Source organism: Sander lucioperca, chromosome 2 (genome assembly GCF_008315115.2).
Source record: "Sander lucioperca isolate FBNREF2018 chromosome 2, SLUC_FBN_1.2, whole genome shotgun sequence".
Taxonomy (NCBI): Eukaryota; Metazoa; Chordata; class Actinopteri; order Perciformes; family Percidae; genus Sander; species Sander lucioperca.
The window spans coordinates 26,454,649-26,472,061 of NC_050174.1; the positions used below are offsets into that span (position 1 = coordinate 26,454,649).

General features: G+C 43.6%; 1 protein-coding gene across 1 annotated transcript in view; it reads left to right on the forward strand.

Annotated features, from left to right (window-relative positions):
* The window catches only part of si:ch211-158d24.2 (multiple epidermal growth factor-like domains protein 9), a 58,510-nt gene that overhangs the window by 33,188 nt on the left and 7,909 nt on the right, over positions 1 to 17,413 (forward strand). Inside the window, exon 4 of the mRNA XM_035995660.1 lies at positions 5,019 to 5,168. Coding sequence (XP_035851553.1) covers positions 5,019 to 5,168 — 150 coding nt within the window. The remainder of the gene's footprint in view (positions 1 to 5,018; positions 5,169 to 17,413) is intronic.

Genomic DNA, 17,413 nt, shown 5'->3' on the forward strand with positions numbered 1-17,413 from the left:
GTGGATTAACATGGCTCAGGTTCGCACTCACACAATAACACATTGTGCAAATGCAAATGGTACAGTATCCCAAACACTGTGGACCTTAGATAAACATGACAGGGACTCATCATATCCAACAGGACGGAGGCAGATGGTCCCCACACTGACCCATAGTCTTCAACTGAAATATCTAAAGACTGGATAAAAGAATGCAGAGAAAAATGAAGATTTTCAGTTCACCATCGAGAACATTTTCAGAGCTGCAAAAATGTATTGATTAGTTGTCATCTATTACATTAATCCCCAGCTATTTTGATAATCAATTAATCGGTTTGAAACGGTTAAAAATTATCTGATTCCAGCTTGTTAAATGTGAATATGTTCTAGTTTCTTCTCTCCTCTGTGACAGTAAACTGAATATATTTGAAGTTGTGGACAAAACAAGACATTTGAGGACGTCATCTTGGACTTTTTGGGAAACACTGATCCACATTTATCACCATTTTATGACCCTTTATGGGCCTAACAACTTATCAGTTCATCCAGAAAATAATCAAACTAGATTGCAGCCCTAAACTTTTTTTTGTACAAGAACACAAGTTTTACGATTTAATATTCACCTCTAAAACCTTAAGTGCACATGATTTGAAGAGCTTAAATATCTGCTCTATTAAATGGGGGTGTTTGGAATGCAGTAGTTGCTTCAATTGATATCATCATAACTTTAAAGATTATTTTTTTGGGGTATTTTTAGGCCTTTATTTTCACAGGACAGATGAAGACATGAAAGGGGAGAGAGAGGGGGAATGACATGTAGCAAAGGGCCGCAGGTAGGGGTCGAACCTGCGGCCGCTGCGTCGAGAAGTAAACCTCTATATATGTGAGCCTGCTCTACCAACTGAGCTAACCCGGCTGATATCATCATAACTTTAAACTTTATTATTTATTTATGTTTTGGCATTTTAGGCCTTTATTTGATAGGACAGCTTAGACATGAAAGGGGAGAGAGAAGGGGAATGCCATGCAGAAAAGGGCCGCAGGTTGGAATTGAACATGCAGCCGCTGCTTCAAGGACTGAGCCTCTGTTCTGTACATGCGGTGCACGCTCTAGCACACGTGTCAAACTCAAGGCCCGTGGGCCAAATCTGGCCCCTCACAAATTTTGATCAAGCTCGCAAATCAATTTTAGTTGTGCGCCAAAACCAAGAAGACGAGAAAAGTTTGCAAACCACAATTACGCTTCAGTCAAAGCCGAATTTGGCAGATTTGCCAACTTTGAGACTCAGACATCTCCACAGAAGCACAGAGTTTTCATATGGCTGTGGAACAGGTTGCTGTGAGTCGGCTGTGTGGTAGCCTACTTTTAAAAAATCTGATTGCGTTGTTTTGCTAAATTCTATGATTACTACGTTTTTGCTGACTTTTTCAGGGCTTTATGTGGACCAAATTGTATGTGAAAGCACTATATGAGACATGCATTAACACAGTCAAAGATATTTGACTTTTTCCGATTAAATAAAGTCATGTGAATAAACCATACATGTCTGGCCCCTGATGTGATTCTCGTTTTCCAGTGTGGCCCTTTGAGAAACTGAGTTTGACACCCCTGCCACCAGGTGAGCCATCCAGGTGCCCCATGAATACAAACTTTAATTTGGTCTAATTTCACTCAGAAAACCCCTAATTTATCAACAAACGTTGTGTGAAAGCTGTTATTTCTCATCACTGGTCTACAATTTGGTGTAGGGAAGCACTTTTCTCCAGGCCAAACCTGTCTGCAACCAAGGATGTAACCTGTAATAGAGGGTTTGCCGCAGTGACTCTAATGTAACGTATTAGCAGCTCCTCTGTTGACACTGGGTCAATGCATGGTTGGGAGGGGAGCCTGCTGACTCCTTCACGGCTCATGGTAGAAACGGCTGTTAAGCAGAGATACAGCATGTGGACAGCTTTAGTCATGTCCACATAACCTCTGTCTATGATCATGGAGGCACAACAACTCAACCACAGACAGAGACCCAACTACACACAGCACACATATTTACAATAACAACAAGTAATGACTTTATTGTGGGAATATAAAGTTGTTTATGTACAAAGTAAGTATTGAAATAAAAACAAACTCATAACTTAAATGCACATAACATTGGCCTAATGTCACATTAAATTTAAATTCATTTTATCCAAAGCGACTGACAATAAGTTCATTCAACCCAAGAAGTGCAAGAATCATGCAAGTACATCAACTTTTACATTACATTACATGTCATTTAGCTGACGCTTTTATCCAAAACGACTTACAATTGCTATATATGTCAGAGGTCACACGCCTCTGGAGCTACTAGGGGTTAAGTGTCTTGCTCAGGGACACATTGGTTGATGTATCGCAGTGGGAGTCAAACCCAGATCTCCCACACCAAAGGCATGTGTCATATCCACTGCTCCATCACCACCACTTCATCAAATATGCTGAACTAGAATAGAACAGAATAGAATACGGTTTATTGTCCCAGAGGGAAAATTTGTCTTGGTCATAGCGCTACAATTTGTTGCTTCACAACACAAACATGGAACAGAAAAAAACATTCTAAAATCGACATAAAAACATAAACATAAGATCATAAGATCAACAAAGCATCTTAGGACATAAAGGAAGGACACATACGACTGTACAGACAATACGACATCTTAAAAAGTAACTGTTATAATTAAATTGCGAAATGCAAAAAGTGCTGGTGTATTTATTGCACTGCTTCAGAGGTCCTCAGAGTTACTGCAGTGGGGCCTCCAAATTATTGTTAATTTTTTTAAAGTTTTTTTAAGTACAGAAAAATACTTTGCACGTCTATAACATGAGACAGGTACAGTATGTCGGATGGGGGATAAGTAAGTTTCAAAAGAAACTCCCACACGCTGTCTAACGTGCAAAAAATAAATGTAATAGTGGGCAATGTTTTTGGTACTAGACCTTTATCTGGAAAAATGAATGAAGAGAGTTTCTTTGCAACTTTTGAAAGTTAAAAAAAAATAAATAAAAATGTCTTAACATGAATCAGCCTGTTTGTGAAAAAAAGACGTTGATGATAAGCTCACTGGCCTGTAGGTAAGGTAGTCACTAAGATCCACAGATCCAGTTCATCCTGAGGGTTCACTGTGCCACATGTATGTTTAACATTAAAACAGGATTTTTAAAATCATACCAACAATTATTTTTATAGCTTAGTTTGCTGTGCACTAAAATGTGTGTAATTTATAAAGGCTTTAGGCTTTTATAGCAGGCCCAGTTAAATATGCAACTTAATTTTATAAAATATGTAGTAGGGGGTCCCTGCTCCATCCCTCTCTCAGATAAGGGGTCCTTGGCTTAAAAAGCGTTGAAGACCCCTGCCATACGAGATAGAGAAAGAGTTTCTTTTTTTATGGGTCAAGTTTCAGTCCGAGCAGATGAGTTTACAGTCTGCGACAGAAGATGTGTAGAGTCTCTGCGGAGTTCGTTTCCACTATTGTGGAGACAGAACAGCAAACGGTTGAGATATTGGTGAAAATATTACAATAAACAATATCATTAGTTTTGCAAGGCAGTTAAGAAAATATGGCTGTGACTTCATGTGATATTGAAGCCTGTATGCAGACTGAGAGGAAGATTTCCTCTGCATGTTTGAAATAATAATTGAATCTATATCTTTATTTGCCGTTAATATTCTCCTAAAAGTACACTCAAATTAAAACATGCATACAAAGATAAAGGACCGTGCAAATTAATAGGTCTCTATCAAGGAAACTAAATGTGATTTTAAATCATTTAAATTTAAACCACATTTCTTATTTATTTGTACTACCATTATCATGGAAAGCACAATAACCAGGTTATCATAATTTGATATTTGTAAGATTAAAATAAATATAAATTCCTGTCTGTTTTACTCTCTGACTTCATAGCAGCCGTCAGACTTCTGAAAGAGGTTTTTTGTATGTCAAATTTTTGTCTGTTGTACCGTTGTCTTAACATGATTCCTGATTAAATAAAGGTTCTAATAATAAGCAAGTATTTCAGAGGGTAAGAAATCGTGAGGAACAAACATCTCTTTAAAGTCTGATCTGAAGCACTCAGAGTGATTATCCACTGAAATTATGGGGTTTGGTTGATCACACTTATCTTGAGACCATTTTCCTGTGTCATGTAATTGATAAAACACAGCAACGCGTAGCGATATACAAAAAAAAAAGTTCTTGTGGAACAGGGAACACACGGAACTTTGTAATTTTTCTGGTATGACATGATCAAATTCACATAACAGAAACTGAATATCTGCCCAAACTAAAAGCTATTAGCCTCACCAGTCCAAACACTTCAAAACCCATACTGGTGGAATGATCTTGCAGTGACCAACCTGAAATCAATTAAAGAAGAAAGAAAAAATATATTGTTAAAAATGGTGACCTTAAGGGTGCCTGGGTGGCACCACATGGCACCAGTAGACCACATGGACAAAACACACGCACACACCAAGACTGATAAAACATGCAATAAAACATGTAATTTAATATTTATTCTCTTTAATTATATGTATTATTGTGTGTTAATCGGTGTCTTCTACTTTTCCTCTTATCCCTTGCTGCTGCAACAGTGTGAATTTCCCCATTGTGGGATTAATAAAGGATTCTGAATCTTGAATCTTGGTAGAGTGCGCACCAATATATAGATGCATGTCATTCCCCCCCTCTCTCCCCTTTCATGTCTAAGCTGTCACAAAAATAAAAATAAAATAAAAAAATATCAATGAAGTGGGTGATGAGTGGAAATAAATAAATATATAATTAGATGTGAAAGTGTGCTGTAAACGATAATACTTGTGTTATTGGTTTGTTTGGTTTATTATTATTGTTTAATATTGTTGTTGTTGCGATTGTAATTGTTCTGTTTGCAAAAACCAATAAAAAAGATTAAAAAAAATAATGAGAGTCACACAACTTATGTCAATGTACCGATCCAGGAAATATCCCTCTAATCATCTGAACTTTGTTCCGTCCTCCAGGAGTGTGTCTGAACTGTGAGGGCAACACCCAGGGGTCCAACTGTGAGGAGTGTAAGCCTGGTTTCTACCGCCTCGCTGGAAGTGCCCTGACCCAAGCCTGTGCACCGTGTCCCTGCTCCAACTCCACCTCCACCACCACCTGTCACACCGGTCAGTGCTTGCTGCTCACAGCCACCCGGCAGGCAATTAGTTTAGCGTCTTATGCTTGGTTTGTTGCAGTGAGTATGGCCTCACTGGTTTAAAACACACCATTAAGTCAGTGTTGGAGTGTTAATGGTGCGTTAGTCTATATCGGCAACGTTTCTTTTCCAGGATTGCTCCGGTGTCGCTGGAAATTCCGCCAGCTGTCCTTCATTTTCGGCCAGATGTCCGTCACCTTCCTAAATCCAGACAGCTAGCTAGACTATCTGTCCAATCAGAGTTTTCTGTTGCACAACAAAAACTACTTTTGAACGTACACGTTCCACCAAAACAAGTTCCTTCCCGAGGCTATTTTGCAGAGGCACCGTGGCTCCGTCCGGCGCGTAGCACCACCCAAGACGATTGTGATTGGTTTAAAGAAATGCCAATAAACCAGAGCACGTTTAACTCCCATCCCGGAATGCTGTGTGGACTAGACAGACCCTCCTGTGCAGCGCTGTGGAGGAAGGTCTGGCAAAGCGAGACTAATGGTGTGTGTACTGTATGTGAGTACTGTAATTTTTTTGATTTGATTGTTGGAGAAAGAAGTCTCTAATCCTTGACCCTGGGGATTCTGACACCAAAACCTTTAACTTAAACTGTCCAACATTACTGACAACGAGACATCATGTTGTCTACTTTTGGCCAGTAACTTGCTACAGCCAGTCCTGTATAAAGTACTGGAAAGCAGTACTTGAGTAAAAGTAAAAGTATCTTACCAGAAAATGACTCTGGTAGAAGTTGAAGTCACCTTTTAGAATATTACTTGAGTGAAAGTCTTAAAGTATCTGATATTTACTGTACTTAAGTATCAAAAGTAATTTTGTAATTATAAATGTATTTCATTATTAGAAGTAAAAGTAAAAACAAAATCTTTGACTATTAAGAGCCTGCAGCAGATGCTTCATGACGTTATCAGTTATTATGCTTCCTCCTCTTGTTTAGTTTTGGCCTATGGTTCTATGGTTTTGGCGTTAGTCAACAAACAGGCATTACTTCACCAACTGGAATGAAGCATACATTAACTTGCAATTTGGGAGCAATGATTCACCAAACCTGCTTTTTTGCAGTCTAACAAATTTCTTCAGATATTCTTTTGTAGTAACGAAGATGCTTATGTAGTGGAGTCAAAGTATACATTTTATTTAGGAAATGTAGTGGAGTAAAAGTAAACGTTTCCATAAATATAAATAACGAAGTAAAGTACAAATACGCATACATTTTGTTTAAGTACAGTAACTAAGTATTTTTACTTTGTTACATTACAACACTTGCTACAGCTAACTTGTTGAACTTGCAATGAGCTGGATGTTAGCAGGGCTTCCCATCAAACTAAAGTACCTGGTTTATGTCATAAGGGTTTTGTAGAGATTGCAAGACTTTAACTTAACTTACGAGTGATGGATGTAATCAGACGACATCCATGTGATTAAAAGAATAGTCCGACACTGAGACTCTAGAAAGTTGCTCCCAGTCAAGAAATACCCTGGTACAGAACCCCCTGTATGACGGAAAGTTGATGCTTTTACACTTCAGTTTTTTAATGCATTAAACAAACAAGTGTTAATTACTGAGCTTACGAGGTGCTGGTAGGTGATTTTGTAACACTGGACAGAGCCAGGCCAGCTGTTTTTCCAGGTTTCCAGTATTTGGGGATGGGGGGGGGCATAGAGAGAGCGGGCCCTGCAACAATGTGTTGGGCGGAGAACAGCCCTGTAACGGTACAATGGCGGACTCAAATGCACGACTCAGACAGGTAATCACAGGTAAGTGTTTTATTGTTCGAAGAACAGTGCAAGCGAAGGTACAAAAAGTGGCAGGCAAAACTCGTGGTCAAAAAACAAAGCAATAGGACACGAGAAATAACGCTGGAGAGAGTGACTTACGTTCAACTACAGTCTGGCACAGGTAAGTGGGAATGGTGAGTATTTAAGCATGGGGATTGGGGAAGCTGAAAACAAACAGGTGAAACACATTAGGGGCGGGGACGGTAATCACACAGGCGGGAAAGCAGACAAAGGGAGGAAGGCAAGAGACCTGAAATGAGAGTAGGTGAATATTTCAAAATAAAACAGGAAATGCAAATAAACAAAACACAGAATAAAAGCAGGAGCTGAACCTGACAGTTCCCCTCCCTCTAAGGCCAAACACTGGACGGCCCAGGCACCTCAGGATGGTGCAGGTAGAAATCCTGAATAAGGCTGGGGTCCAGGATGTTATTGGCCGAGACCCAGGATCTCTCTTTTGGACCGTATCCCTCCCAGTCCACCAAGAACTGACGTCCACGGCCCCGTTTCTGAACTGCCAAGAGTCACCGGACAGTATAGATGGGACCGCCGTCAATGAGGCGAGGAGGTGGAGGAAGAGGTGTGGCAGGCACCAAACCACTTTCCTTGACAGGCTTGACCTTGCTCACGTGAAACGTGGGATGGACCCTCGTGGAACTGGGAAGTTTCAATGTAACGGCCACAGGGTTAATAACTTTGGACACAGGGAAAGGACCCACAAAGCGAGGAGCCAACTTACGACACTCAGTGGGCAGCGGTAAGTCCCTGGTAGCCAGCCACACCCTCTGTCCCACATGATAATGACGTGCTACGGACCTCCGCCGGTCTGCCTGCCTCTTGTACATTTCCCTGCTCCTCATGAGAACCTGACGAGCCCTCGTCCACGTTCGTCGGCAACGTCTGACCAAAGCCACAGCAGAAGGTACCCCCACCTCTCTTTCGAGAGCAGATAACAAGGGAGGCTGGTAACCATAGGCACACTCAAATGAAGACATCCCAGTGGATGAGCAGGGCAGGGTGTTGTGGGTATATTCTACCCACAACAGATGCTTGGACCATGTAGCTGGGTTGCGAGAGACAAGGCAGCGAAGACCCGTCTCCATTTCCTGGTTGAGCCTCTCCGTCTGTCCATTGGACTGAGGATGATATCCAGACGATAAGCTGACAGAGGCCTCAATCAATGTACAGAATGCCTTCCAGAACTGTGAGGCAAACTGGGGACCACGATCCGACACCACATCTGCGGGTAATCCATGCAGTCTGAAAACTTGAGAGAGCATAACCTCCGCCGCCTCTTTGGCGAAGGGTAATTTCGGCAGAGGGATGAAATGCACCATTTTAGTAAACCTGTCCACTACAGTAAGAACAGCTGTGTTACCGTCAGAAGGGGGTAGACCAGTGACGAAATCCAGAGAGATGTCCGACCAAGGGCGCTTGGGAACCGGCAGAGGTTGTAGAAGACCCACGGACGCTTGGTGGGAAGTCTTGTTCCAAGCACAGACTGGACAGGCTGCGACATAATCCATGACCTCAGTCTTCATGGATGGCCACCAGAAACGCTGTTTAACCACGAACATGGTTCAAGGTGAGCAGAGAAGTATGAGCCCAATGAATGACCTGAGAACGAAGCTCAGGAGGAACAAACAAACGATTTGGAGGACACCCCTCAGGGACATGTGAACCCTCCAATGCCTCCTTTACCCTCGCCTCCACCTCCCATGTAACAGCCCCTATTATACAGGAGTCAGGTAAAATGTTAGTAGGAGCTAAGGGGGATGGGTCAGGGTCAAAAAGACGAGACAATGCATCAGGTTTGACATTCTTAGAGCCAGGACGGTATGACAGGGTAAAGTTAAACCTGGTAAAGAATAAAGCCCACCTGGCCTGACGAGAGTTCAGTCTCTTAGCCGAGCGTAGATACTCCAGGTTTTTGTGATCCGTCCACACCAGAAAAGGCTGCTCCGCTCCCTCCAGCCAGTGTCACCACTCCTCCAGAGCCACCTTAACCGCCAACAACTCCCTGTTTCCCACGTCGTAATTCCTCTCTGGTCCCGACAGCTTGCGGGACAGGAAAGCACAGGGATGAAGTCTCTCATCCTGAGAGGAACGTTGAGACAGGACGGCACCTACACCCACGTCAGAAGCGTCCACCTCAACCACGAACTGGCGATGAGGATCCGGTAGTACCACCACAGGGGCAGTAGAGAAACTCCTCTTCAGGCGAGCAAACGACCGCAGACGGAGACCACTGGAATGGCTCCTTAACAGACGTGAGGTTATGAAGAGGGGCAGCAACAGTGCTAAAGTTCCTGATAAACTTGCGGTAGAAGTTAGCAAAACCGAGAAACCGCTGCACTTGCTTCCGGTTGGTTGGAGTGGGCCACTCAGCTACCGCCTTCACCTTCTCCAAGTCCATGCGAAAACCCCTTCAGACACCACGAAACCAAGGAAGGAAACCGTGGTAACGTGAAACTCACACTTCTCAGCCTTAACATAAAGCTGATTGTCCAGCAAACGTTGTAGCACCTGCCGCACATGCTGAGTGTGTGTCTGCAAGTCTGGAGAGAAGATGAGAATGTCATCCAAATAGACAAACACAAAAACGTTCAACATGTCTCTTAGAATGTTGTTCACCAACGCCTGGAACACAGTGGGGGCGTGGGTGAGGCCAAAAGGCATTACCAAACGCTCATAATGACCAGTAGGAGTATTGAATGCCGTCTTCCACTCATCACCACTTCTGATTCTCACTAAGGCGTTGCGGAGATCGAGCTTGGTGAAGATCTTGGCCCCCTGCAGGAGTTCAAACGCCGTGGAGATCAGAGGTAATGGGTTTTAACAGTAATGTCATTGAGTCCTCTGTAATCAATACAGGGTTGCAGGGATTTGTCCTTCTTACCCACGAAGAAAAATCCAGCTCCAGCCGGCGAAGAGGAAGGACGGATGATGCCCGCCTTCAGTGAAGCCCCCACATATTCCTTCATGGAAACCATTTCAGGAGGAGACAGAGAAAACAACCGATCCTTGGGAGGGAAAGCACTAGGCAGCAAGTCTATGGCGCAGTCATTAGGTCTGTGGGGAGGCAGTGAAGTGGCCTTAGTCTTATTTAATACCTATTTTAAGTCCAAGTAGCACTCAGGAACGTCAGTGAGATCAGGAAAATCCGATGTCAGTCTCTCCTGACAACCATTGGTGGCAACAGTATTGCTACCACCCACCTAGAGGTGAGCCACGGAAAACCGAGAACCACCGGGTGTGCAGGAGAGTCAAACAGATGAAAAGTCATAGTCTCAGTGTGACCATCCAAAAAGGTCATTGTCACTGGGGAGGTACAGTGGGTAATTCTCCAGAGTAACTGACCGTCCAGAGCCGATGCCTCCAGCGGTTTGGAAAGCAGAACAGAGTCCAAGTGGAGTCTTCTGGCGAAGTTGACGTCCATGAGGCTGGTGTCAGTGCCAAAATCCATTAACACCGCCTGGGTCAGAGAAACAGAACCATTCAGCAAAGTGACCTCAACTTTGGGACAAGAGGGACAACTAGGAATATATGTACGGCTCACCAGCGCCCTCTGGATTACTGATGAGCCCCTTCTTTTACTGGACAGGAGGCGATGCGATGACCCAGCTGGGCACAGTAGAGACAGCGTCCCTCTCTCATGCGACGTTGTCGCTCCTCTGGAGAAAGGCGAGCTCTACCCAACTGCATCGGCTCCTCGGCTGCCATCGTCCCAGAATATGACGTCATCGGTCGGTGTAGTTCTGGCGCGGTAGAAGAGGAGAATTGAAGAACTCTGGAAGATGACGTCATCGGACGGTGAAAGTCTGACGAAGCAGTCATGTCAAGTCAGTCAAGTGGATGACAAAGGCTCCCTCTGCTGGCCACTCGAAGTAATGCTCCCATGAGATTCCTTTCTTTCCCTTTCCAGCAGTCGTTTGTCTATCTTGATGGCAAGTGCTATCAGCGCATCCAGATCTGCCGGTAAGTCCAATGGTGCCAAGTGATCCTTCACTTTAGCCAACAATCCACACAGGAAGGCGCCAGATAGAGCAAAAGAGTTCCAACCGCTCTCGGCAGCCAGGGTGCGAAACTCAATGGCGTAGTCAGAAACTCTTCGTCTTGCTTGCTGTAACCCCACCAAAGCAAGAGCAGCCTCCCTCCCGGGAGTAACATGTTGGAAAATCCGTGTAAAAGTCTGAGTAAAACATGAATAGGAGTCACATATCGCAGACTTCTGGCTCCACTCAGCTGCTGCTCATGACTCGGCTCTCCCAGTCAAATGCGAGATAATGAACGCCACCTTGGCTCGATCGGAAGGGTAAGCAGCCGCTTGGAGCTCACACTGGGTCAGGAATGCTCTACAATCACCAGAGTCTCCAGAAAACCTCTCCGGTCGAGCGAGATGCAGAAACGGCGAAGAAAAAGCCCTCGACCCAGTAGAATCACCTCTAGAAGACGTTGAGGCGGAGGCAGCCGCGGATCCGCTCCCAGTCCCAGAACCAGCAGACGACTCTCTTGTAGAAAGGCGTTGAAACTGAGTGCTTCAAGATTGCTCAAGCTGAGCAATCTGGTCACTCACTCCGATCACCTGGTGTTCCTGGCGGTTAGCTATCGCCATCAGCTCATTCCGAAGAATGGAGAGTTGTTCTTCCTGCTGATGCAAACGCTGAGCTTGAGTGCGCAGAGCTGATCTAACAGCCTCAGAGTCGGCTGAGTCCATACTGGCCAGATTGTACTGTAACGGTACAATGGCGGAGTTGCCCTTGCGATTGATTCAGAATCAGATTGCCACTTTGAAAATTCGCCTGTGCTCAAAGAAAAACTGATAAGTGACAAAAAGTGCCATTTGCTATATTATATGCCCTCAAAAAGGCAAACCCATTTCCGTCATGGTTTTCTTTTTCAGTCAGTGGCAATCTATAACAAAATGATATGCTTATTCTGGATAAACTATAAAAACTCTAAATAAACTATTAAAAACTATTAAATTTAATGAATAATGTCTTATTTTCTTTCCTATTTTTTGTCATGTACAGATATGCACTGATGATTGCTGGGTAATGTGTTTATGTTGATGTTGATGTTGTCCAATGTGAAGTCCCTATTTGATCATGTGATGAGACCATATGCGGTAGCTGGTTTAGGCGCAAGAACTGTGAAGGCTGACTGAGCACATCTGCAAGCCAAACTGTGTGTGTGTGTGTGTGTGTGTGTGTGTGTGTGTGTGTGTGTGTGTGTGTGTGTGTGTGTGTGTGTGTGTGTGTGAGAGAGTGTGAGTGAGAGTGTGAGTGAGATAACCAGTGTTGGGCAAGTTACTTCCAAAATGTAATACATTATTGATTACTAGTTACTGTCATTTGAGAGTAATTAGTTATATTACAGTATTATCTCTGAATTGTAATGCTTTACACTACTTTTGCGTTACTTTTGAGTTACTTTCACCAAAATAAAAGTGGAAGTTTGACTTGGCAGGTAGCCTATGAATTTCACCACGGGATCAATAAATTGTCATCTTTATTTACTTTAAAACATCATAATTTATTCATATTATTTGTATTATTAATCTGAATCTGCAAAGTAACTAAAGCTATAAAATAAATAGTGAAGTAAAACATACAATAGGCTTACTTGACTGTGAATTGTGGTGGAGTAGAAGTATAAAGTAGGAGAAAATGAAAATACTCAATTAAAGGTATCGTACAATTGTATTGAAGTACGGTATAGTTACTTTCCACTGCTGATAAAATGTAATGATATTACGTGTAGCAAGCCTAAACTTTTATTCCCAACATGTTTATATCTGTCAACTGACGTACCGTTACCTGTCGGGACACAGATGTTTGTACCGTCTCTGGTTCTGGGTCTGACAACAGCAACATTGACGGGACAGCTCGCTTGAACGCAGCGTAATAACTCCTGAAAATAATGTCCATCTTGCAAATGTATCCGTCTATGCAGTCATCTCAACCACAGAATTCAGCAACAGGAAATGACACTCGCGGACATTTTTTTCTGTGCCGAAATGTTGGTGAATTCTTGGTGAAAAAAGACCGCTAAATGTCGGATTAAAATGCGTGAGATTGTAACGGGTATTATATTACCGAAATTTGATTAGTAATGTGATATATTACTGCGTTTCAGCAAAAAGGAATACATTACTGTAATTGCGTTACTTTTGTAGCTCCCAACACTGGTGATAACTAGTAACTAGCATGTACTGGGGCCTGTCGTAACTACCTTATGCCACTGCCTCAGCCCTGTCTGCTGCTGTGCACTCATCAACAGCAACATGTCTCTCAGGCTACTACTTGAAGTGTTTCTATTCATTAACCAAATCATGTTTGGGTTGTGGTAATAAATGATCTTCCTAAATTCCACAAACCTAAACTAGAGAGCTCTCCAGTCTGGGAATACCAGTGACCTTTCTTCTTCCAGCTCCAGGCTGCTGCTGCTGCTGCTGCTGCTGCTGCTGCTGCTGCTGCTACCACCCTACTTACACAACACAGCCAGTGGTCTCTACTGGGTTAAGATCTGGGTTAAACTATAGTCACTGTCACATCCCTAACATTTCATTTTCAACCTAACCATGAAGTGATGCACCTTGTTAACTTTAATGCTTGAGGGAAATGTGAGATGCCCGAGTCACACACGTCTCGTCTTCATATCAGAGACAAGGAAATGAATTTGGCGACGTACGTGTGTTACGTCAACCCGTTCTCACTCCCACTTGGTCAGTGGCTCTCAGAGTCACATACTGACGCAAAGTCTGGCACGTGGGACTGCTGTGATTGGTTGAAGTTGCGGGAAACTCCAGTTATTGGTCAAATTTGCGGAGAAGTTGCGTTGAATGGTCAAAATTGCGAGTTGCACCGAATTCACGGTGATTGGTTGAATTTGCGTGAATTGTTGCAATCGCTACATCATGAAATCCTGGAGGGACTGACTAATGGATGAATGAATGAATGATGATTCATGTAAAACAAACCTTTTGTGTACTGTTTTGATAGTAGACCGGACACCAAAGAGTTACCAGGTAACACAAATGAATATTGTGTTGTAGGGTGATCAATCAAAAAGAGATTATCTCCACTTCCAAGACCTTAATTACAGAATGGCCAGGAGCCATGTTACGTAATGTTGTGCATGTCATCAGCCTTTCGTGGCTCAAACATCACACCATGACACATTGGCTTAGATCACAGCTTATCCACGTCAAACAGCTTCTGAACCCTTTCTGCAAACTGCCAATTGAGATTTCCATTCAGCACTACATCAAGGCAATACTCAGTTATTCCCATTGTAGAGTCTTTTAACCAGACCTTCATTAGACCAATGCGGTGCGAGAAAGGGAGAACTTGTTCGGACGCGTGTTCTGGGCTTTCAATCAACCAATGTCCAATACAGTAAATAACTTTGAGTGCGGTGACCCATTTATTTAATGATGGCATGCTCACCGCAGCACAGGTATATTTCAGTTTTGTCCATTTTCTTTAAGGTAAATTTCATTCTGCTTTCCAGTTAAACACTAATAAAACAATACCACTGACAAGCCACGCTGACACAATAAAAAGCTGTTTGCTTTCCCCTTACACACACACACACACACACACACACACACCTGTGTACCTCTGTTGATCACTGGTGGAATGTGACTAAGTAGCCTACATTTACTCCAGTACTGTACTTAAGTACAAATTTTCAAAATTTCATGCCACTTTCTACTTCTACTCAGCTACACTACAGAGAAATACTGTACTTTTTACTCCACTGCTTTAATCTGGCAGCTTTAGTTACTAGTTTACAAACTAAGATTTCTGCACACAAAACACATGTAGTTTATAAAATACAAGGTTTTATTATAAATTAAACTACCCAACAATATAATGGCCTACAAGTCCAGCTGAAATGATTAGACCATTAAACACTTAAGGCCCTGACACACCAAGCCGACCGTCGGCCATAGTTGCGCGTTGGCATTGCTATCGCCACATGACAATTTAGTTTGGCTAGTTTTCTGTAACCAGTGTATGATTAGGGCATGTTGGGTGGGTAAAATTAGCAAGCTAACGTTAGCAAATGAGGCAACAGCCAGCCGTTCGGTCGCTCCACTCCCACTTTAGGGGGACTTCTTTGCAGAGAGAAAGGATGACAGCCCGAGAGAGGCACTGTCCAGTTAGCCATCTCCCGGTACCGCTGTCTTCCCGGCGAGGAGTGAAGCAGAGGGGCCGTAGGCTCTGTTCGGTTCTGCCTCTGCTCGAGCAAATGCTGTTTGTTGTGGGTATCAGAGCAAAGGTATCCGGTTTCCCTTGTTGAATGATGAATAGATTACTGCCGTCTGCTGGTATGGAGAGTTATTTCCTCTCATGCTGGCGCAGAACGTACGTGGTACTTGGCTGTAGTCTCTGCGGTATGTTCCAGTGCTAATTTTTGGCCCAGACAAAGGAGACGAGAGCCGACGTGAAGCGACGCCACAGGGGGCCGTCGTCCCACTAGTCCCCGGCCGTCGGCTTGGTGTGTCAAGGCCTTCAGTTGATTGATAGAACTGTTTGGATCGTTTCTAGTTTCTAAAATGGGAGGATTTTTCTGCATAGAGTATTCTTACTTTTAATACTTTAAGTACATTCTCCTGATGATACTTACATACCTTTACTTAAGTAACATTTTCACTGCAGGACTTTTACTTGTAACAGAGTATTTTCGCAGTATGGTTTTAGTACTTTTACTTAAGTAGTAAAGGATCTGAATACACCACCGCTGTTGATTACCTTTATGCATTTCCGGTGACAATGCTCCACCCAGTGATCAAACACAAAACTGCATATATATTCATGTCACCAACGTGCTAATAAACCAAAAACAAAAAACAAAGTTACATTATGGCTCCAACACCTATTATGTCCTCTCATCCTGCCCATCCCCTTTCTGGACCAATCATCGACAGCGTAACCATGTCCTGACTACCCCCCAATTGGCAGCAGCCCTGCATGGCAACACGCGGCTGTCAGGTTGTGTTTGCTCCTGCGTGGAGTGGAGGTTGTGCAACGTGGGAGGGAGGGGAAGGGACACGAACCAGGCTGAGCTGAGCTGGGACAGCATTAGCACAGCTGGGCCATTTCAGCGCCAGTCAGGCAGCAACAGACTGGGGGGATGGGCAGCATCACAGTCTCTGTCGACAGAAACACCGTAGAGCTGCGCTACAGAGGAAATGATCAGAAATACGCTCAGGATCGTGTCCACAGAGAGCTGCTCTTGTGTTAATGGTATGTGTGTGGCTGTGGACAATGTTGTACACCAAACACATGAGCTGGAAAGAGAAGCAGCCTCCAAGGGGAGGTTGCCCTGGCAACAGTGACAAATAAGATGATGCCACAATGCGGTATCATGGCTTCACGCTGGAGGATAGGTGCTTTCTGAATGTGCAGATGAGGCCTGTTGCAGTAAATGAATAACCTGTACTGACACTGAATAACCCTCCATGCTGACACACAAAGAAGTGAAATGGAGCATTGCACCAGTTCAGAATGTGGGTCACACATATTAAATCATCCATGTATGATTTTATCTTTACCTAGTGGTACAGGCTGGCTCATTCAGTTTAGCCTGAAGTTCATCAAATTTATGTATTCATTTTGTTAATTTGTTTAATTCCGGTGTGTGTCAGATAGTGACTACGTGGCCAGCTAAGTGGAGGATGATGGTAAAGAAGCAGGTCAGGCCCTGTGGCCCGTGCAGCGCAGAGCAGCTCATGTTTCCTGCTTGTTATATAACCCAGCAGGCCGGCTGCCTTTGAACCCTCAGCAGAGGTTAAATCATGCTTATCAGGAGCAGCCTGTACAGTGCTGGAGTACCACACAGCCATGTGACCACACTAGATAGAGACCAACATCTAGGCCATTGGAAGGCAGTTAAATCATTCAACACTCTGGTGTGGTGAGGACTGGAGTCTCTGAAGAGCATCAGTTGGTCTACAAACTGCAGAGTAGGAGAGTTAACAGCAATTTGTTTTGGTATTTTTATACCAGTAAATACATATCAGAATAAGGTTATCCATCTTGGGGAAACTTTCCATAGCCAGAGTTCAGTCTGTTATGGTACGTCCCTTTGCCCAATGCCCTACTGGCAATGCGCTGCGTCCTTGGTGAGCCCATACTGAGGCAGTCCTACCTTTTTTCCCAAGGGTGCACCCCAGGCAAGCTTCTTTCCCAGGCATGGATCCAGGAGGGGTTTCCTTAATCCAAGTGAGGTGCAGTGAGGTGGCTGTGTCTTGGTTTAACCTCATTATAAGGGCTTTCAAACGTCTAGCTGCTTGACTGGAAAACCATTTTCTTATAAGAGACCCTACCAGGGGCGAAACAACATCCAACAACATCCATTCGCTAGCTTCTTTCTATTATGGGTTTCTTACAAACATATTGCCCCAAAATAACTTGG